At 52.9% G+C, this 16347-nt stretch overlaps 2 protein-coding genes across 3 annotated transcripts; one reads left to right on the forward strand and one right to left on the reverse strand.

Moving 5' to 3' along the window:
• The first annotated feature begins 3905 nt into the window (after nt 1–3905).
• Nucleotides 3906–6766, forward strand: MPV17L2 (MPV17 mitochondrial inner membrane protein like 2). Of its 2 annotated transcripts, none has more exons than XM_007461043.1 (5): nt 3906–4117; nt 4750–4920; nt 5561–5637; nt 5797–5925; nt 6246–6766. In XM_007461043.1, the coding sequence occupies exons 1-5, from the start codon at nt 3931–3933 to the stop codon at nt 6342–6344; spliced, it is 663 nt and encodes a 220-aa protein (XP_007461105.1). In that variant the 5' UTR covers nt 3906–3930; the 3' UTR covers nt 6345–6766. The 2 variants fall into 2 exon arrangements, with proteins under 2 accessions (XP_007461105.1, XP_007461104.1); XM_007461042.1 differs by having other exon boundaries at nt 3907–4117; nt 6422–6544.
• Nucleotides 6767–6817: 51 nt separating this feature from the next.
• On the reverse strand, nt 6818–12384 carry RAB3A (RAB3A, member RAS oncogene family). The gene is made up of 5 exons (XM_007461044.1): nt 12257–12384; nt 10884–11111; nt 9614–9732; nt 8865–8989; nt 6818–7660 (listed from the first exon to the last, which is right to left on the reverse strand). Exons 2-5 carry the CDS (start codon nt 11109–11111, stop codon nt 7470–7472), a joined length of 663 nt encoding a protein of 220 aa, XP_007461106.1. The 5' UTR covers nt 12257–12384; the 3' UTR covers nt 6818–7469.
• Between the last annotated feature and the right edge of the window lie 3963 nt (nt 12385–16347).

The raw sequence follows: 16347 nt of genomic DNA on the forward strand, positions 1-16347 counted from the left end.
AAAAGGGTTTGTTTTTTTTTTTTTTTTTTTTTTTTTTTTTTTTGCGATATGTGGGCCTCTCACTGTCGTGGCCTCTCCCGTTGCCGGACACGCAAGCTCAGCGGCCACGGCTCACGGGCCCAGCCGCTACGCGGCATGTGGGATCCTCCCAGACCGGGGCACGAACCCGTATATCCCCTGCATCGGCAGGCGGACTCTCAACCACCGCGCCACCAGGGAGGCCCTGGAAACTATTTTTAAGGAGACATTATAAAACAAAATTATTGTTGAGAAGTTCACTTTTAAGCTTTTATCCTATTTACATTTATTACTTAACTTGTTTTTAACAATTATGCTTAAATTATTCATGAAAATTTCATGAGTCATTAAATAGCTAGCCATAATCTTGTTATTTTTCTTGTTGATAAATCAAGCAAGTCAAAAATCACAGAAGCAAAGAATGTGAAAAGTTAAATATATGACCTCCTTTATTTTAAAATTTACTGTTGTGCTTGATATACGTCAAGCAATTAACTTTTATTGTCTGTTTTGTTCTTAGTTTCAATTTACAGTTTTATAATCTAAACATCTAGTAGAGACAATTAGTTTGACTAATCAACTTACGTAAGCGCTTTTTTTTAAGCCAATTAAATAGAGCTTTTACAAGTTAATTTTTAGCAATACTTCCCAGAGATAGAAGAATATCACAGGTATATAGACAAACATAAACATAGAGACAGAAGCAGAGATCTTATAACTTTTATTTTTAAATTTTAGCCATGAGACAGGTACAAGAATTTTAAACTCATTATTGAAGAAAAAAAAAAAGTTGGATCCAAAGTATGTTTCTGACAGATGGATCAAGTTACTAATATTTGTGAAGAAGCCTTTTTACACTTTTTTTCTTGCCGGTGTATTTCCAAATAGCCCTCTGAGTACATAGTTCCATTTTAGCTTAGGAAAGAAGGCCTTGAAAATAGTTCCAATCAGGCTCTGAATGTCTCCAATAAAGCCAATTTCTGACATAGAGTTCCTTTTAAAAAAAAAATCCTTTCAATATCTTATCAGCAGGTTTCAGCCCAGACAAACAGTAAATTTTCCCGGCAGTATTGAACTCCCTTTTTTTTTTTTTTAACTTCTTTTTTTAACCAAAAGCATACCTATTCTAAGTGATTCAAAACCAAAACCAATCAGCCTTCAATGACTAAACCATAGAGGGGTCCCCAAAGAGGGTGCAAAAAAATGCAGCTCTCTCAAGATCCAGAGCCACTCCCAAAGATGGCCAAAAGAGAGAAAGACTTAGACAATTCCCCTCAGAGGCTGGCAACAGTGGTCCAGTAGTCGGTAGGACCTTAGCCACAAATGGGGTGCAACCCACATTTCTTTCTGGCCATCTACATATTCTCAGGGCTCTCACCTGATGGTTGGATATGTAGGACCAAAACCAGCAAGCCCTAGCAGACAGAAAACCAAGCCAAGCTCTCGGCACACAAGTCTCTGGCTGAGACTGACACACAAGACAGATTAACAGGGGAAAAGCATAAAATATTTATTTACATGTATGTGGGAGTCTTCGCAAGAAAAATAAAGACCCAAAAACTTGTTATTTACTAGGTTGAACAGAGCGTCAACTGCAGAAAAGCAACTAAAATACATGGGGAGACTAAAGGAAGATAAAGAGTTATTTCAACACGACCTGTTTGTACAGATTTCTCTCAGCTTTGACTCCCTGTCTCTGGGGATAAGAGGGTTTCTTCCTCCCAGTAGAGGGAGGGCACCTTTGCCATGGGAATTTTATTTCCTGCTTTCAGTAAGAAAAAGGAAAGACCAAGAGCCCTTCTTGCATCTTGCAGTCTTACTAATGCCTTTAACTCAAAATAATCAATCTGCCAGAGCAGCATATTTTGGGGTGGCATGTTCTGAAAACTCCTTCAAAAGAAACACCCAAAATCACAGGTCTAGACATCAAAAGCTCTTCCTCCTGGTAGGCACTAAATTCTTAATGGATTGTCCACTGCTTCAGCCAGTAAACCAGTAATCCATTGATAGAGATTGCCAAATGGTCAGACCATAAAGCCAAATTCCCAGTCCCTGATGCCTCTAATGCTGGTGACATTACCCATCATAAAAGCATCAAAAACAAGGCACTTATCTAGAGAGAGGAAAACACAGATGAGAAAAATAGAGAATCAGCAAGATTCTCTTACCTCTTGGAGTTGCCAGGGCTTCAGCCACCATGAAATGCACTTCTCTGCTGAAAAAGTTTACCTGACTCTGTTTCGTGAATCATAATTTGACTTTTCCCCCTCTTTTAACCATTTTGGAGGTTTTCCACAAAAATGCAGTAAAATCTGGAACCTGGAATACCAGACTGAGTTACTTGACAACAATAGGAAGTGTTGAAGGATAATTTTCCCAAAAAAGGTAAAAATCACGACTCTCATACAGAAATAAAAATGAGCATGTCTTAAAAATTGTTAACTCGTTGTTAATAAAGGGAACTGCTCAGGCGTTAAACCCATTTCAAAGAAGAACCAAACAACAGACAAAACAAGCACAGTAAAATGAATGTGCAAATGAAGGCAAAAAAATTGAGGGTGGGCATCTCTCCACTCTACAGAATTAATTTGCATGTCTATAGGGAAGAATTATTTTTCCCTGTTATCAGTTATAACCACAGGGTTTATAAAATATCTCCCATAGAATCAAAATCAGAAAACCCTGAAGGGTGTCCTCTAAAAAAATTTTTTTTTGTAGAGAGTCAAATAGTAAATTGTTTAGTTTTTGCAGACCATACAGTCTTTGTTGCAACTGCTCATTGTAATGAGAGTAGACAATAAAGAAACAAATGGGCATGACTGTGTTCCAACATAGCTTTATTTATGGATTCGGAAATTTGAATTCCATATAATTTTCACATGTCCCAGAATATTATTTGGATTTTTTCACCGACCAATTAAAAAAGGTAAGAGAATTCTTGGCTCGCGAGCCTCACCAAAACCGGCACCGACAGGATTTGGCCCACAGGCGACAGTTTGCGACGCCCTGCTCCTGTAGGTAACGCAAAGATTTCCATTGAAACTCACATTTTCCCCTCCAGGAACACAGGAAATAACATGGTGATAAAACTGTCCCTGCGGCAACACAAAGTTGCTGTGAAATGTCTTAATGCACATCATGTGCCCAGAACAGTGCCTAACGTTTTAATTATATTATTCTTGAACTGACGTCAGATACCCAGCAGTAGTCAGGACCAAGGTCAACGTCTACACAAGAATCCCAGCGGCCTGCGCGCGCCTCAGAACTGTAGCCCCGCACCCGCTTTCTCGAGTCTCTGCGGGATTGGACTTCCGCCCCGGTAGTCATGGCCACAGTCCGATTCCACTTTTCAGGAATTTCGGGAGAATCTGGAAATCTGGAGGGCAACTACAAGAGAGAACGCGGTAGAATTGCTCAAGATTGGCCGTCTCAATGCAGGAGGCAGGACGACAGTCAGTGATTTGCCAGCCTAACGATAGTCAGCGAGGGTCTCCGATTGGCCAGTTCAGTACTGGGCAGGCAAATAAGGGTGTGGAGGCGGTTACCCATAGGCCAGAGCAGATAGGGGCGGGAAAACGAGGTTAGAACGACAGCAATTGGGATGCGCGGTGTGACGCGAAGGCTATTTGCGATTGGCCCGTAAGGCGCGGAAGGCGGTGTGCGGCTTCGTTCGGCATTAGCCGCTAGACGGGATGCCGGATTTTGATTGGCTAATACCTCTCGGGGCGGGCAAAGTGAAGAGGCAAGCGGTCTGCGATTGGCTGCAGTGACTTGGAGAAGCATGCAAATCACGAAGGCAGCGTGCGATTGGGTAGCACGGCGCGAGGCGGGGATCCGGGACGCGGGGTGACTGGAGATTGGCCGGCATGGGCAGGGCGGCCGGGTGTGCCAGTTCCTAGGTCCCGGCAGGCGATGGTGTCCGGCGGCTGGTGCTGGCTGCGCGGCCTTTGGGCCGCGGGGCAGCCCCTGTTCCAAGGCCGTGCGTTGCTCGTCACCAACACGCTGGGCTGCGGCACTCTCATGGCGGCCGGGGATGGAGCGCGCCAGTCCTGGGAGATCCGCGCCCGGCCCGGCCAGAAGTTTGACCCGCGGCGCTCAGGTGAGGGGGCGAGTGCTGCTGGCCTTTGACCCCAGAAGATCTTTGGCCCCAACCTCTATTCGGAGACCTGTGACCCGGACCCGCGTGCCGTGACCCGTGACCCGTGACCTCAGTCCCTGGCAAGACCCTTGACCTCAGCGTGCACCCTAGACAGCCCCTCCCTGATCTCTGTCCCCTCCCCCCTCGGGGGTCTTCATCCCCTATCATACGTGGGGTTTCTGTTCGCTCCCATCCTGAGGGTCAGGTCCCCGCCCAACCCGTGGTCCGCTTCCCTCTCTCTTGCACTGAGAGACCTAGCGTTGAGCACAGGATGCTGCACCCGGGGTAGTCAAGGGCGCAGCGTCTGGCCCCAGCCAGCCTAGGATCGCGCCCTGGTCCCACACTTCCCTACCCGCTGTGCCTCTGTTTCCTCCTCTGGAAAGCGGGGCGATGGTAGAACCCTCTGCCACGGTGGTGAGGGAATGAGGGAAGAAAATGCAAACGCAGCTCTTGGAATGGTACGTGGCAGTGGGGCTAGTAATGGGTTGGGCTGTGGGAGAGTGTCAGGCTTACCCAGGTCTTAGACAGGGAGGGAATGAATTGGGGGCTTTGCTGGCCTAACATGCACCCCCTGACTCTTGGACCGCCCACAGCGAGCATGTTTGCTGTGGGCTGCAGCATGGGCCCTTTCCTGCACTACTGGTACCTCTGGCTGGACCGCCTGCTCCCTGCATCTGGCTTCCGTGGCCTCCCAGATGTCCTCAGGAAGGTCCTCGTCGACCAACTGGTGGCCTCTCCCATGCTGGGCGTCTGGTACTTCTTGGGTAAGGAGCCCCGTGAGCTTGGGCTTTGCCCCTCATAGGTCGGGAGGGACAGAGCCAGCTTTGTGTTAAGGATGTGGAGACCCATTACTGATGCACCTCCTGAAGGCTGGGGTACAGTGGTGATAGGACAGACCCAGTGGAGGCAAGTGTGAATGGCAGAATCACAGAGAATGATGCTAAATGTAGGAAGGATGAAGACAGTGTCTGATGGGGCTGCCCTGGATAGTGGTTGGGAGAACGTCCCAAAGGAGAAGACACTCAGCTGAGACTTGAAGAAGGAGCCAGCAGGCAGGGGGAACAGCCCATGCAAAGGCTCTGAGGCTGGAGGAAGGGGAGCTGAGACTGACGTTGACAGGGCACAAGCATCCTAGGACTGGTAATAAAATAGCCTCAGCCTCAACAAGGGTGTGTGGCGTACGCATCCCCCAGGGTACGCGATTATTCACGACAAACCTCTCTCCTCTCACTTCTCCCCGACTTGACTTGTTCTGTTGTTTAGCCACCCTGCTGTGCTGCCCTTCCCACTGCAAGGCTTTTAAGTGTCCTGTTTCCTCTGCCTGAGACACTGTTCCTCAGGGGCCCTACCCCACCCGCGTACTCCCCAGCCTCTGACACTCTCATTTCTTGGTTTCCTTCCTAGGCCTTGGCTGCCTGGAGGGCCAGACCCTGGGCGAGAGCTGCCAGGAGCTGCGGGACAAGTTCTGGGAATTCTACAAGGTGGGCGTGCCTGCCCAGGCCCCGCCTACCTTCATCTCCGCCCCCTTGCATCTGTCCCTCTCCTCCCTTTCACAGGCACCCCCTTTCAAAGCCCCACCTCCCACAGCCACCCGGCCCCACCCAGCCCCGCCTCTCACTGCATTCCACCCCTCCCCGTAGACTGACTGGTGCGTGTGGCCTGCTGCGCAGCTGGTGAATTTCCTCTTCGTGCCCCCCCAGTTCCGAGTCACCTACATCAACGGCCTGACGCTGGGCTGGGACACATACCTCTCCTATCTGAAATACCGGGTAAGCGCAGTGGGCAGACCAAGTACCCAGGGGACTCCTGAGGGGCCACGTGTGTGAGCCCCAAATGGCAGTACCACTACGCTCCAGGGTGCGGGCCTCTTGTGCCCGCGACAACCTGCACCCCATGGTGGGTGGGTGGGTTGCTGATCACTAGCGGGGTGAAGACCAAGCCCACGTCTTCTGTCTGATGTGACCTCGGCCAGGTCCCTGCCGCAGATGTCCGGCAAAGCTGACCTCAGCCCTGACGGGTGGAGGAGGGTTCAGTGAGGAGCCCAGAGGGATGAACAAATGCCTGTAACCAGATCCTCTTGTGTGGACAGATCCCAGGCCCCCCAGCGCCCCCAGGCTGTGTGGCCCTGGGCACTGTGCAGACTGAGGTGCCCCACACTGCCACCACATGCCAGCCAGGGCAAGACTGACCCTCAGCTGACCAGCCGCCTGGGCAGGAAGGGGAACGGACTGCTGGGCCCAGTCCTAGGCCCACCCTGATTCCTAGGCATCCGGTTGGGCTGCCCCTTCCAAGCCCACTGCCGGGCCTCTGTTTCTCCATCTGGAACACAACCATGAAGATGGATTGTCATCCCCCAACCCTTCTGGGAGAGCCTCAAGTAACTGGTGACAGATGTTCCACCCTCAGCACTGGGCCTCAGCCAGCCAGCTAGTACCAAGCCCTTAGCACTCCTGTGGGCTGGACTCGGAACCAAGGTGGGGACATCGCCCATACACTTGGAGCAGGGCCCCCAGAATTTGGAGCCTTGGGTGGGGCGTGTAGCCTCCAGTCTTATCCTCTGTTCGTGGACTATGGAAGTACAGAGAATTAAATTCTCTTTGTAATTGAAAATCTTGTGGATGAGCAAAGCCAGCACTGGCAGGCCGGCGCTCATAGGGACACTGTGTCGTCCATTCACTTTATTGGGTGTGTGTAGTGTTGTCATGACATCTCCTGGGGGGACTGGGGGGCATGTTTGACACTCATGACATCAGAACAGGTCTGGTGAGAGGCGGTGTCCCAGGGTGGTGAATATCCACAGCAGCCCCCCACCCGCCTCCAAAAAAGGTACAACCTTGGGGGCAAGGAGCCAGGCGGGCCATTTCCTGGCTCTGACCCACCCCGTGGTCCACGTCGAGATGCCTGCAGCCACCCGGACCTACCGTGTCACAGCCAGGAGGCTGGCAGGTCTGGCTACCTTGCATCATGCAACCAGACTGCCCTGGGGTGTCATCTGGCCCCCACTTAAAAACTGATAACTGTTGATGGGGGTGAATTTATAAAAAGGTGGGGTCTGGAGAGAAGGGTGAGTGGTGAGTTCACGGGGCCACGACACGCCACTGCAGAGCGGGAACAGGGCTGTATGTACAGGGTGGGGCACGGAGCAGGTGGGGTGCCCGAGCCCCTGGGGGACATCTCCAATAAATAAATAAATAAATAGCTACGATAATAAATAGGGTGATGGGCTAAATCAGGGCAGGGGACTCACGCCCATGGCCAGTAGGGGCCCTGGCTCAGGCCCAGAGGGCGGGGCCAGGATGGGGCGGGGCAGCTCTCAGCAGGCGCAGTCCTGGTGGGGGGGCGCCTGCTGGTCCGTGAGCTGTGGGCCCTGCTTGGTGCCCGTGACTGCAGGATCGGCTGTGTCCAGTGATTCGGACATCTTCTCGCAGATGACATCCACCAGCCGCTCAAAGGTCTGCTTGACATTAATGTTGTCCTTGGCGCTTGCCTCAAAGAACTCGAACCCTGTGGTCAGGGAAGGGAGGGGTGAGGACCCTGGTCCCCCCACCCCCAGAGACACTTTTCCGAGGGCAGGTGACACCTGGAGATTCCCAGTGCCAACTGCATGTTAAAGGCACTGACAGGTCCCTTGGGGAAGCAACACTGGACTGAGTCAGCCTTTATTTCCTGCCCTCCTTTCTTCACCCTAAAACTGTCCCCTCTCATTGTCCCCAGAGCCCTGGTAAGACCCACTTCCCTGCTTCCACCATCCAGCCTAGCCCTGGCCCTGGCAGCATCTGACATTCAGACCCAGGCCTTCCCCTGCTCACACACTCTCCATGGCTCCCTGTTGCCCTCTGAAAAGTCTGGCTCCTCAGCTCGTGCTTCAGGCCCTGCGAGATCAGCCATATTTCCTCCAAGTGACCCTCATGTTGCAGTCACATAAAGCTTTGCCAAAAGGATCTTTCCCACGTCTGGCCTTTGCCCACACTGTTCCTTCTGTCTGAAAGACCTCCTTTTTCTTTAACTACCAGATCCAAGGCCCACTTCCAGGAAGACTTACCTATGCCAGGCAGAGCCTGGCTCCCCCAGCTGAGGTCCTTTCCTCTCTCACAAAGCTGGAGGCCTCTCAGGGGCCCAGCAACACCCAGCATAAGGCTGGGCAGTGAGAGTATCAGAATGAATCAGAAACTTCCTGCACAGCAAACTCCTAAGCATCCATCAAGACTCACCTCAAGGGGCTTCCCTGGTGGCGCAGTGGTTAAGAATCCGCCTGCCAATGCAGGCGACACGGGTTCGAGCCCTGGTCAGGGAAGATCCCACATGCCACGGAGCAACTAAGCCCACGCGCCGCCACTACTGAGCCTGCGTGCTACAACTACTGAAGCCTGCGTGCCTGGAGCCCGTGCTCCGCAGCAAGAGAAGCCACTGCAACGAGAAGCCCATGCACTGCAACGAAGAGTAGCCCCCACTTGCCGCAACTAGAGAAAGCCCACGCACAGCAGTGAAGACCCAATGCTGCCAAAAATAAATAAATAAAATTAATTAATTAAAAAAAAAAGAGAGACTCACCTCAAATGGCCCCTGGATCAAGGCCAGCTTGCAGAAAGTGAATCATCTGGACTCGAATCCTGGCTTTGCTGTGAGACTTTGGGTGTGTCTCCTCCCCTTTCAGGGCCTCAGTGTCCCTTTCCTAGCCTGTGGGTGTCCAGCCTCGCTGGGTACTCACCCAGGTGGTCAGCCAGCTGCCGACCGCGTTCCGACGACACCACCCGCTCATCCTCCATGTCACACTTGTTCCCCACCAGCAGCACCTGGGCATTGTCCCATGAGTAGGTCTTGATCTGGGTTGACCTGGAGGAGGTGGTGACAGAGGAGGGTTAGAGCTTGGAGAATCTGAGCTCCACCCCCCTCTCCCCCTTCTCCCCGTCCTCCCCCCTCTCCAGCCCCCACCTCCCATTAATTCTTTAATTCTTGAGGGAGGCAGGCTCGATCCTCCTCCCTGTCTCTGTCCTGCCAGGAACACTCTGCAGGTGTCTGCTCCCACAGTTCACTGTTCTTGGGAGTCCCTCTTTCAAGCAGCCTTTCCGATCCTTCCCAGATCCCCCCCACCCCCAGAGAAGAATTCTCCCTCTTAAACAAATTCAAACATTTTCTCAAAATGTATCATTAGTCAGAAAATGTCAATGTTTATATCCTCTAACCTATGCAAACTGTCTTCATATTTTCTGTCCCTCCCAGATTTTTCTTCCTGTATGTTTACAGTTTCATTTTTCCACCTGAAACCCTGCTTCCCATTATTTTGAGCTGATGCCACACTCTTTTAATGATTATAGATTGACAGCAGGGCTGGGACCCCAATATTGTTATTTACATTTCTGCCAAGCAGCTGGGGCTCCCTGATCTCTGCCTGTACCCCAGGCTTTACACCAAGCCTAGCTCAGAAGACCATCTGCGAGCAGGTGGGGGCACGCTCACCAGTCCTGCACCGCATTGAAGGACTCCTCGTTGGTGATGTCGTACATGAGGATGAAGCCCATGGCGCCCCGGTAGTAGGCTGTCGTGATGGTCCGATACCGCTCTTGCCCCGCCGTGTCCTGGGGAAGAAGAGACAGGGTGTCTGAGAGGACACACACGGAAACTCCTCAGGGTGGGTATGAACTCTGAGATGGTCAGGTCCAGCGCCCTCGAGGCCCAGAGGAGCAGGGGCTTGCCCAGAGGCACAGTGGGTCAGGGAGAGTGAGCTGGCTGCCTGCACTGGGAATGTGGTACCCAGTCATCCTAAGGTACCTACAGAATCGTTCCCTCATTCATTCAACACACGTGTACCTGTGCCACACCCTGTGCTGGGCACTGGGGACACAGCTGTAAACAAAATGGCCCAAAATCACTGCCCTTGTGAAACTGACAATCCAGTGCAGGAAACACACAATAAACCTGTTGAAAGGTAGAAAATGTATCGTCAGAGGGTGGCGAGGACTGAGGAGAAAAAAGCCCGACAAGTATGGGCAGCGTGGGTTGCCTTCAATTTTAAACTCGAAGGATGAGGGAGGGAGCCATGTCGCGGGGGGGATCAGAGGAAGGACAGTCCAGGCAGAAGGCGCAGCCCGGGCAAATGCCCTGAAGTGCGACTGCATTTGGTACACGTGAGGGACAATGAAGAGGCTGAGACAGAGATGGAAGGAGACAGATGAGATGGGGTAACAACAGGGGCAGACTAGGCAGGGTCTGGCTGCGGGGAGGGGTGCAGGTTTTACCCGGAGTGAGGTGGGAGCCGTGGAAGGACTGTGGGCAGGGAACGAGCAGTTCTGACTTGGGATTTGGCAGGCTTCCTCAGGCCTCGGGGGCGTTGAGGGAAGTGGCCAGAAGACCCTGACGGAGGAGCCTGCTCCTGTCCCAGGGAATGAGGTTGGGGGTCAAGATCCCTCTGAAACCTGATACAGACACACATGGAGGAAATTGAACATGGGGAAACTGAGGCACCAAGCAAATGATGCATCTGAGGATGTCAGGGTCAGGAGAGGACCCAGCATTTACTCCTTCCCCACCCCTGAAGAGCACTGATTAGGCACTGATGGGAGAACAGGAGCACTCTCTTCAGTGCCTCTAGCCCCTTGTACACAGTAAGTGCTTGATAAATGCCCAGTGTGTAATGAATGAATCTAGACAGGAAAGAAACAGGCAAAGCTGGGGCTGCTATTCTCGGGAGGGAGAGTGATGAAGCCAGAAGCCCCCCAGCTGGACCCACCCAGATTTGCAGCTTGATCCTCTTATCATTTCGGTAGATGGTCTTGACCTTGAAGTCGATGCCTACAGTGCTGACGAAGGCAGGCGTGAAGGAGTCGTCTGCGTAGCGGAAGAGGAAAGACGTCTTGCCCACGCTGCTATTTCCGATGATGAGGATCTTGAACATATAGTCGAAGTTCTGGTCCGAGGACTCCTTCTGCCCATAGCGAGCGTCTGTGGCGGATGCCATCTGGGGGTGCGGAGCGTAGGCGAGCGTGAGGGGTCTCCCTCCATCCCCAAACACCCAAGCCCAGGCTCAGGATGGAGAGCTCCCAGAGAGGGACGGAGATTACCCTTATCCCATCAGGAGCCCCAGTACTAACGGTGCGGCCCACGGCAGAGGGCGGGCCATGACCTTGAAAGGCCCGAGGTTTCAGGGGAGAACCTCAGAACGAAGGGGATGGAGACACCCCTGCAGCCCCCTCCAGCAGGCCTGCTCCCCAGGTCCGGCTGTAACCTAAGCACTACAGCTGCACCTGGAGGGGTGACTACGGCCGGCCCCGCCCCCCATCAATCATTCATGTTCCTCAGAACTGAGCCACGCGGGCGCAAGTGCACACGCATGTACGATACCACGGGGACGCGTGTCCGCAGTCCTCCTCCCAGACTCCCAGGCTGGGAGAGCTCGGGCTGAGACAGCTACATCACGTGATAGGAACGGGGCGTGCACACGCTCACGTGCACACAGCAGGGCACACACTCGGACACGCTCGTGCATATCTGAGCGTCGAACACACTCGGTGCACGGGACAGAGCCTGTCTGCACACCGACATGCATATACAAATGTGCAGACCCACCCGTGCGCACTGCGTCCTCCACCCATGCAGGCGAGTACACGTCACCCACACGGGCACGCATCTTCGTGCACATATGCACATTGCTGTGCACGCACACGCACAGTCCACGCGTCTCCCTCCACATGCCTGAAACACGCACAAACTTGGATCGGGACCTCCAAGGGGTCACACGAGAATACCCTGGTACACAAGCAAGGGTACACACAGATCCGCCCGCACAGGCGGGCGCGCACACGCGTGTGCACACCACGCGCACGCGCACGCACGGGGCCTCCCGCGCGCACAGCTTCCCGCAAGGCACTCGTCTCGTCTCCCCTCCCCCTCCGCCGCAGAGCCGAGGGTGGAGGGATGGGGGTGGGGGTGAGGATAGGGCAGGTAGAGGAAGCCGGGGCCCTACCCCTCCCCAGGCTCGCGACCGCCGCATCCTTCCCCTCATTTAACGCCGGCCAACTTCGTCCCCCTACCCCAGCCCATCAGTCAAATGAAGGTTATGTAGGTGCTCCGAGAGGGAGCGCACCGGACCGTCCGGGAGCTCACCTTGCCCTACACTGATGCAGCGGCGACCCTAGCGGCAGCGACTTTTTTGGCAGCGGCGGTGACAGGGCCCCCAGTGCGCTGATGTGGGGCTGCGTGGCAGCGGAGGCGACGGCAGCGGCTCAGGCCCCTGCAGTCCGCGGTGACGTCCTGCACAGAGGGGGCGGGGATTCATATGCAGATGAAGTCGTGACGCCATTCTGGGGAGGAGCCACAGATGGGGATGTGGTCCACGGTCGCACGCAGAGCCGGGAGGGGCGGGGCTCTCACGCAGATTGACACGAGAATGGGGCGGGGCCCAGCGAGCGCATCCAGTAGCTAGCAGAAGCGGTGCGGGAGGGGTGGAATCGCCTGCCGGCTCCACCTCTCTTCAGCGTTAGGGAGGCGGGGCTGCGCGGCGCCTTCTCATTGGCTTAAGTCCTCGAGCGACGGGCTAAGTAGCCAATCAAAGATTGTCACTCCCTCCTCCTGTCCAATGGCGGTTCCCGAGCGGTTGAAGGGACGAGAGGTTGAGGCCTGGGCTGAGCCTGGTCTTCAGGGGGTGTTCCCCTTCCCCGCCCCCATGCACCCAGGTCAGAGACTCAGGAGGTCCCCTTTCAGTCCAGGGTGCTGTGACCTCTCCTTAAACGCTCCCTATTCCCAATTTCAGAAAAGAGGAACAGAGGTTCGAGAAGATGCTCCACGTCTCCTATTTATTGGGTTCAACATAAGTAGAAAAGAAGAAAAAGCGGAAATAGGGGTCAAGATCGACTCCGTCTAATTTCAGCTGTAAGACCCCCAAAAGGGGCCGGGCTAGTAGATGCTCCACCCTGTTTCTGAGATGAAGAAAGAAGAAATTGGGATCAAGAGAGTCACCCTTCCCCACCAATTTCCAGAAAAAAGGAAGGGGCTAACGAACGCTCCAGGAACCCCTTTCCTTCCTGCTCCCCATTTTCCAGAGAAAAATTCAACGAAATGGCGGAAGTAGGGCAGAAAAACGGCCTGTCCCTTAAACTCGCAAAGTCTGCGGTAAAAAACCTGGGAAACAGGGAGGATACGAGCGAGGTTCAAAGACCCAACAATAAAGACCAGGGGTGGGAGATGCTTTACCCCTCCCTGGTTCCTGAGTTTAAAAAGACAGGGACAGAGAGTCCTCCCTCCTCCACCCTGGCAAAATGAGACTCAGAGATGGAGACTTTGGGGTCCAAGGTGACCCGTCACATTCCGTCTTCGTGTGAAAAAGTCAGAATTGGGGGAGAGGAGGAAGAACGAGACCTTAGCCTCCATTCCAGGTCTCTGCCCTCCGCCCCAACTCCGGTCCCCACACCCGGCAGGGGGCGTGTGGCCCCAGGAAAATTCTGATCTCCCTGATTCCTCCTCAGGAGACGAGGGGCGGGGCTTGTCTTTTTTATAAAAAGCTCGCCAGCTGCAGAGGCGCCTAGAAACCAGAATAACTTAGCGCCTGGAGGCCGCCCACTCCCCCCACCCCCGCCCCCAGCGCCCCGGAAGTGCGGAGACGTCCCTCCAGCTCTCCTTGCAGTTGGGAAATCTATTTTTTTCTAAGGATAACATTTTTGTCCCTCCTCTTCACTCAGACTATAAAAGTATCACAAACCCACTGCGGAGAACTGGGAAGATTCAGAAAAACATAATGAATAAATATAAATCCACCTCCAATCTCTCCCCACGGGAAGACCAGCAGTCGAGTTCCCGCTTTGGGGTGGGGGATTGGGAGGGGGTGGCTCCAGGCGCCGCCCAGGTGGAGGGGAGGGCGTGCGTGCGAGGCAGCTAGGCTCCCTGACCTCCCAAATGCATGCTTCCGGGTTTGTACGTGGGTGTCGATCGGAAATACCCACTTATTTTTTTCCCAAAGGGTAAAAGCCCACACCAATGTATACCAGCTTCTGCACAAAGGATTTTGTATTTTATTTTATTTATGTATTTATTCATTTATTTATTTGGCTGCGTTGGGTCTTCGTTGCTACACACGGGCTTTCTCTAGTTCCAGCGAGCAGGGGCTACTCTTTGTTGCGGTGCGCGGGCTTCTCATTGCGGTGGCTTCTCTTGCTGCGGAGCACGGGCTCTAGGCGCGCGGGCTTAAGTAGTTGTGGCACACAGGCTCAGTAGTTGTGGCGCACGAGCTTAGTTGCTCCACGGCATGTGGGATCTTCCCGGACCAAGGCTCGAACCCGAGTCCCCTGCATTAGCAGGCGGATTCTTAACCACTGCGCCACCAGGGAAGTCCCAGGATTTTGTATTTTAAGATAAAAATAATGGAAGGATTAATTGTTAAGAATAAGCATAAGGCTCTGGAATTAGGGATGGTTGAATTGGAGGTGGGGACTACAGACTTGAGGGGAGGTGTTCTGTGTGGTCCGAGCAACAGAGCTGCGTAGGAGAAGGGCCCCAAACCCTCTCAGATCCCATCCCACTGCTTCATCTTTCTCCTCCGGTGAGTCATTCCCTCTTCGAGGTTCCAGGTGCAACCTTGCCTCAGGGCCTTTGCACCTGCTGTGTCCTCTTCCCCAGGTACTTCCCCAGCTCTTCCTGTGCCTGGCTCTCTCAACCCCTTCAGATCTCCAATCAACACCCACCTCCCTCCAGAAGTTCTGATTTCACCATGTCACCTCCTATCATGTCACCATAGTTTTCCTTCCTAATACATCCCCATTAGAAATGATCATGTTGACTTATTTATCCAACAGCCAGCTGTGAGCTTTGAAAGGCGGGGATCGGTGTCCCCAGCACCTACACCTTTGGACACAGTAGGTACCCTGTGATGGTATGACATGAATGAATGAACAAATGAATGATTGGAAGGAGCGTGACTTTGGCCACTGAGGTTAGGGAAGACCTCTCTGAGGAAGTGACATGTGAGCAGGAATCTGAAAGAGGAGAATGAGCTGGCCACTGGGAGAAGTGGGGGAACAGTGCTCCAGACAGCAAGAACAGCAAGTTCAAAGGCCCTGAGGCTGGAACTCACTAAACAAGCTTGAGGGACAACCCCTCTCCAGCTCTGTGAGGAAGGGGGGCCAGGCATTTTCTCCCTCAACAGAGGGCAAACTGAGGCCCTACGAGTCACCCTAGGAGTTCACAAGGGCTGAAAGTTCCCGGGGGCCCTAAAGATCTTCTCCCACCCTCCTCTTTGGGTCTAGAGTGGGCCACAAAGGCAAGGACTATATTCCTCAGGAAGGACCTTAAACCGGAGGAAATGGGAGACCTGGAGCATGTGAGTGATTTCTTCCTCATCCCCTCTGTGAGCCTCAGTTTCTATACCTGTGAAGAAAGAGCTCAGGACATGCTTTCGTCAAACAATACCTGTTGTTACAATTCTGTGATCCTCACAAAGAGCACATTTTACCCGCGAAATGACAAAGGCTCGGGGAGGTTAAGAGATTTGTTGATGTTGTCAAAGACTCCCAGAGAGCTTCCACCAGTGCCAGCCTGGGGTGGGAGGGGGAGGGTCAGGAAGGACTTCCTGGAGAAGGGGATGCTGAGCTGAGACCCAAAGGGGGAGGATGAGGGAGAGGAGTATTCCAGGTAGGGGGCACAGCATGTGCCAAGGGCCTGAGGTGGGACTGTGCTTGAGGTGTTAAAAAACCAGTGTGGGTAGTGTGCAGTCAGTAAGGGGAAGAGGGAGGACTACCTGTGGCCCAAAATGAAGGGGGACATATGAGTGTTCTTATGAATGGGTTGAGAAAAAAACAGAGGGAAATAAGGTGAAATGCGAAGGCAGATGATCTGTGGGTGAGGTTACAGCAGAATTTTATTTTCGTCTTTACATGTTTCCATTATTTTCGGATTCTCTACAGTGACATGTATTACTTGCAAGGTGGAAAGGATAAAAAATATATATAAATAAAAATCCCATAAATCTCTGCCTTTTAAAAGTGTGGAAGGAAATGCACCAAGTTCATGATCCAGATGCCCTTTAATTCTCCCTCTGTGGAATTTGATCATTAATTGTGATGACGATGAATCATCAATGGAATGAAATGATTAATGAAATTATTTAGGAATGAAGCCTGCTGTTCTTGAAGCCAGGGGCTGCTGTGATGACTTGTGCCATGTATAAATCATTAGACACGCGGGGAGGGAGGCTAGGGGGTGGGGGG

Source organism: Lipotes vexillifer, unplaced genomic scaffold, assembly GCF_000442215.2.
Source record: "Lipotes vexillifer unplaced genomic scaffold, Lipotes_vexillifer_v1.1 scaffold469, whole genome shotgun sequence".
Taxonomy (NCBI): Eukaryota; Metazoa; Chordata; class Mammalia; order Artiodactyla; family Lipotidae; genus Lipotes; species Lipotes vexillifer.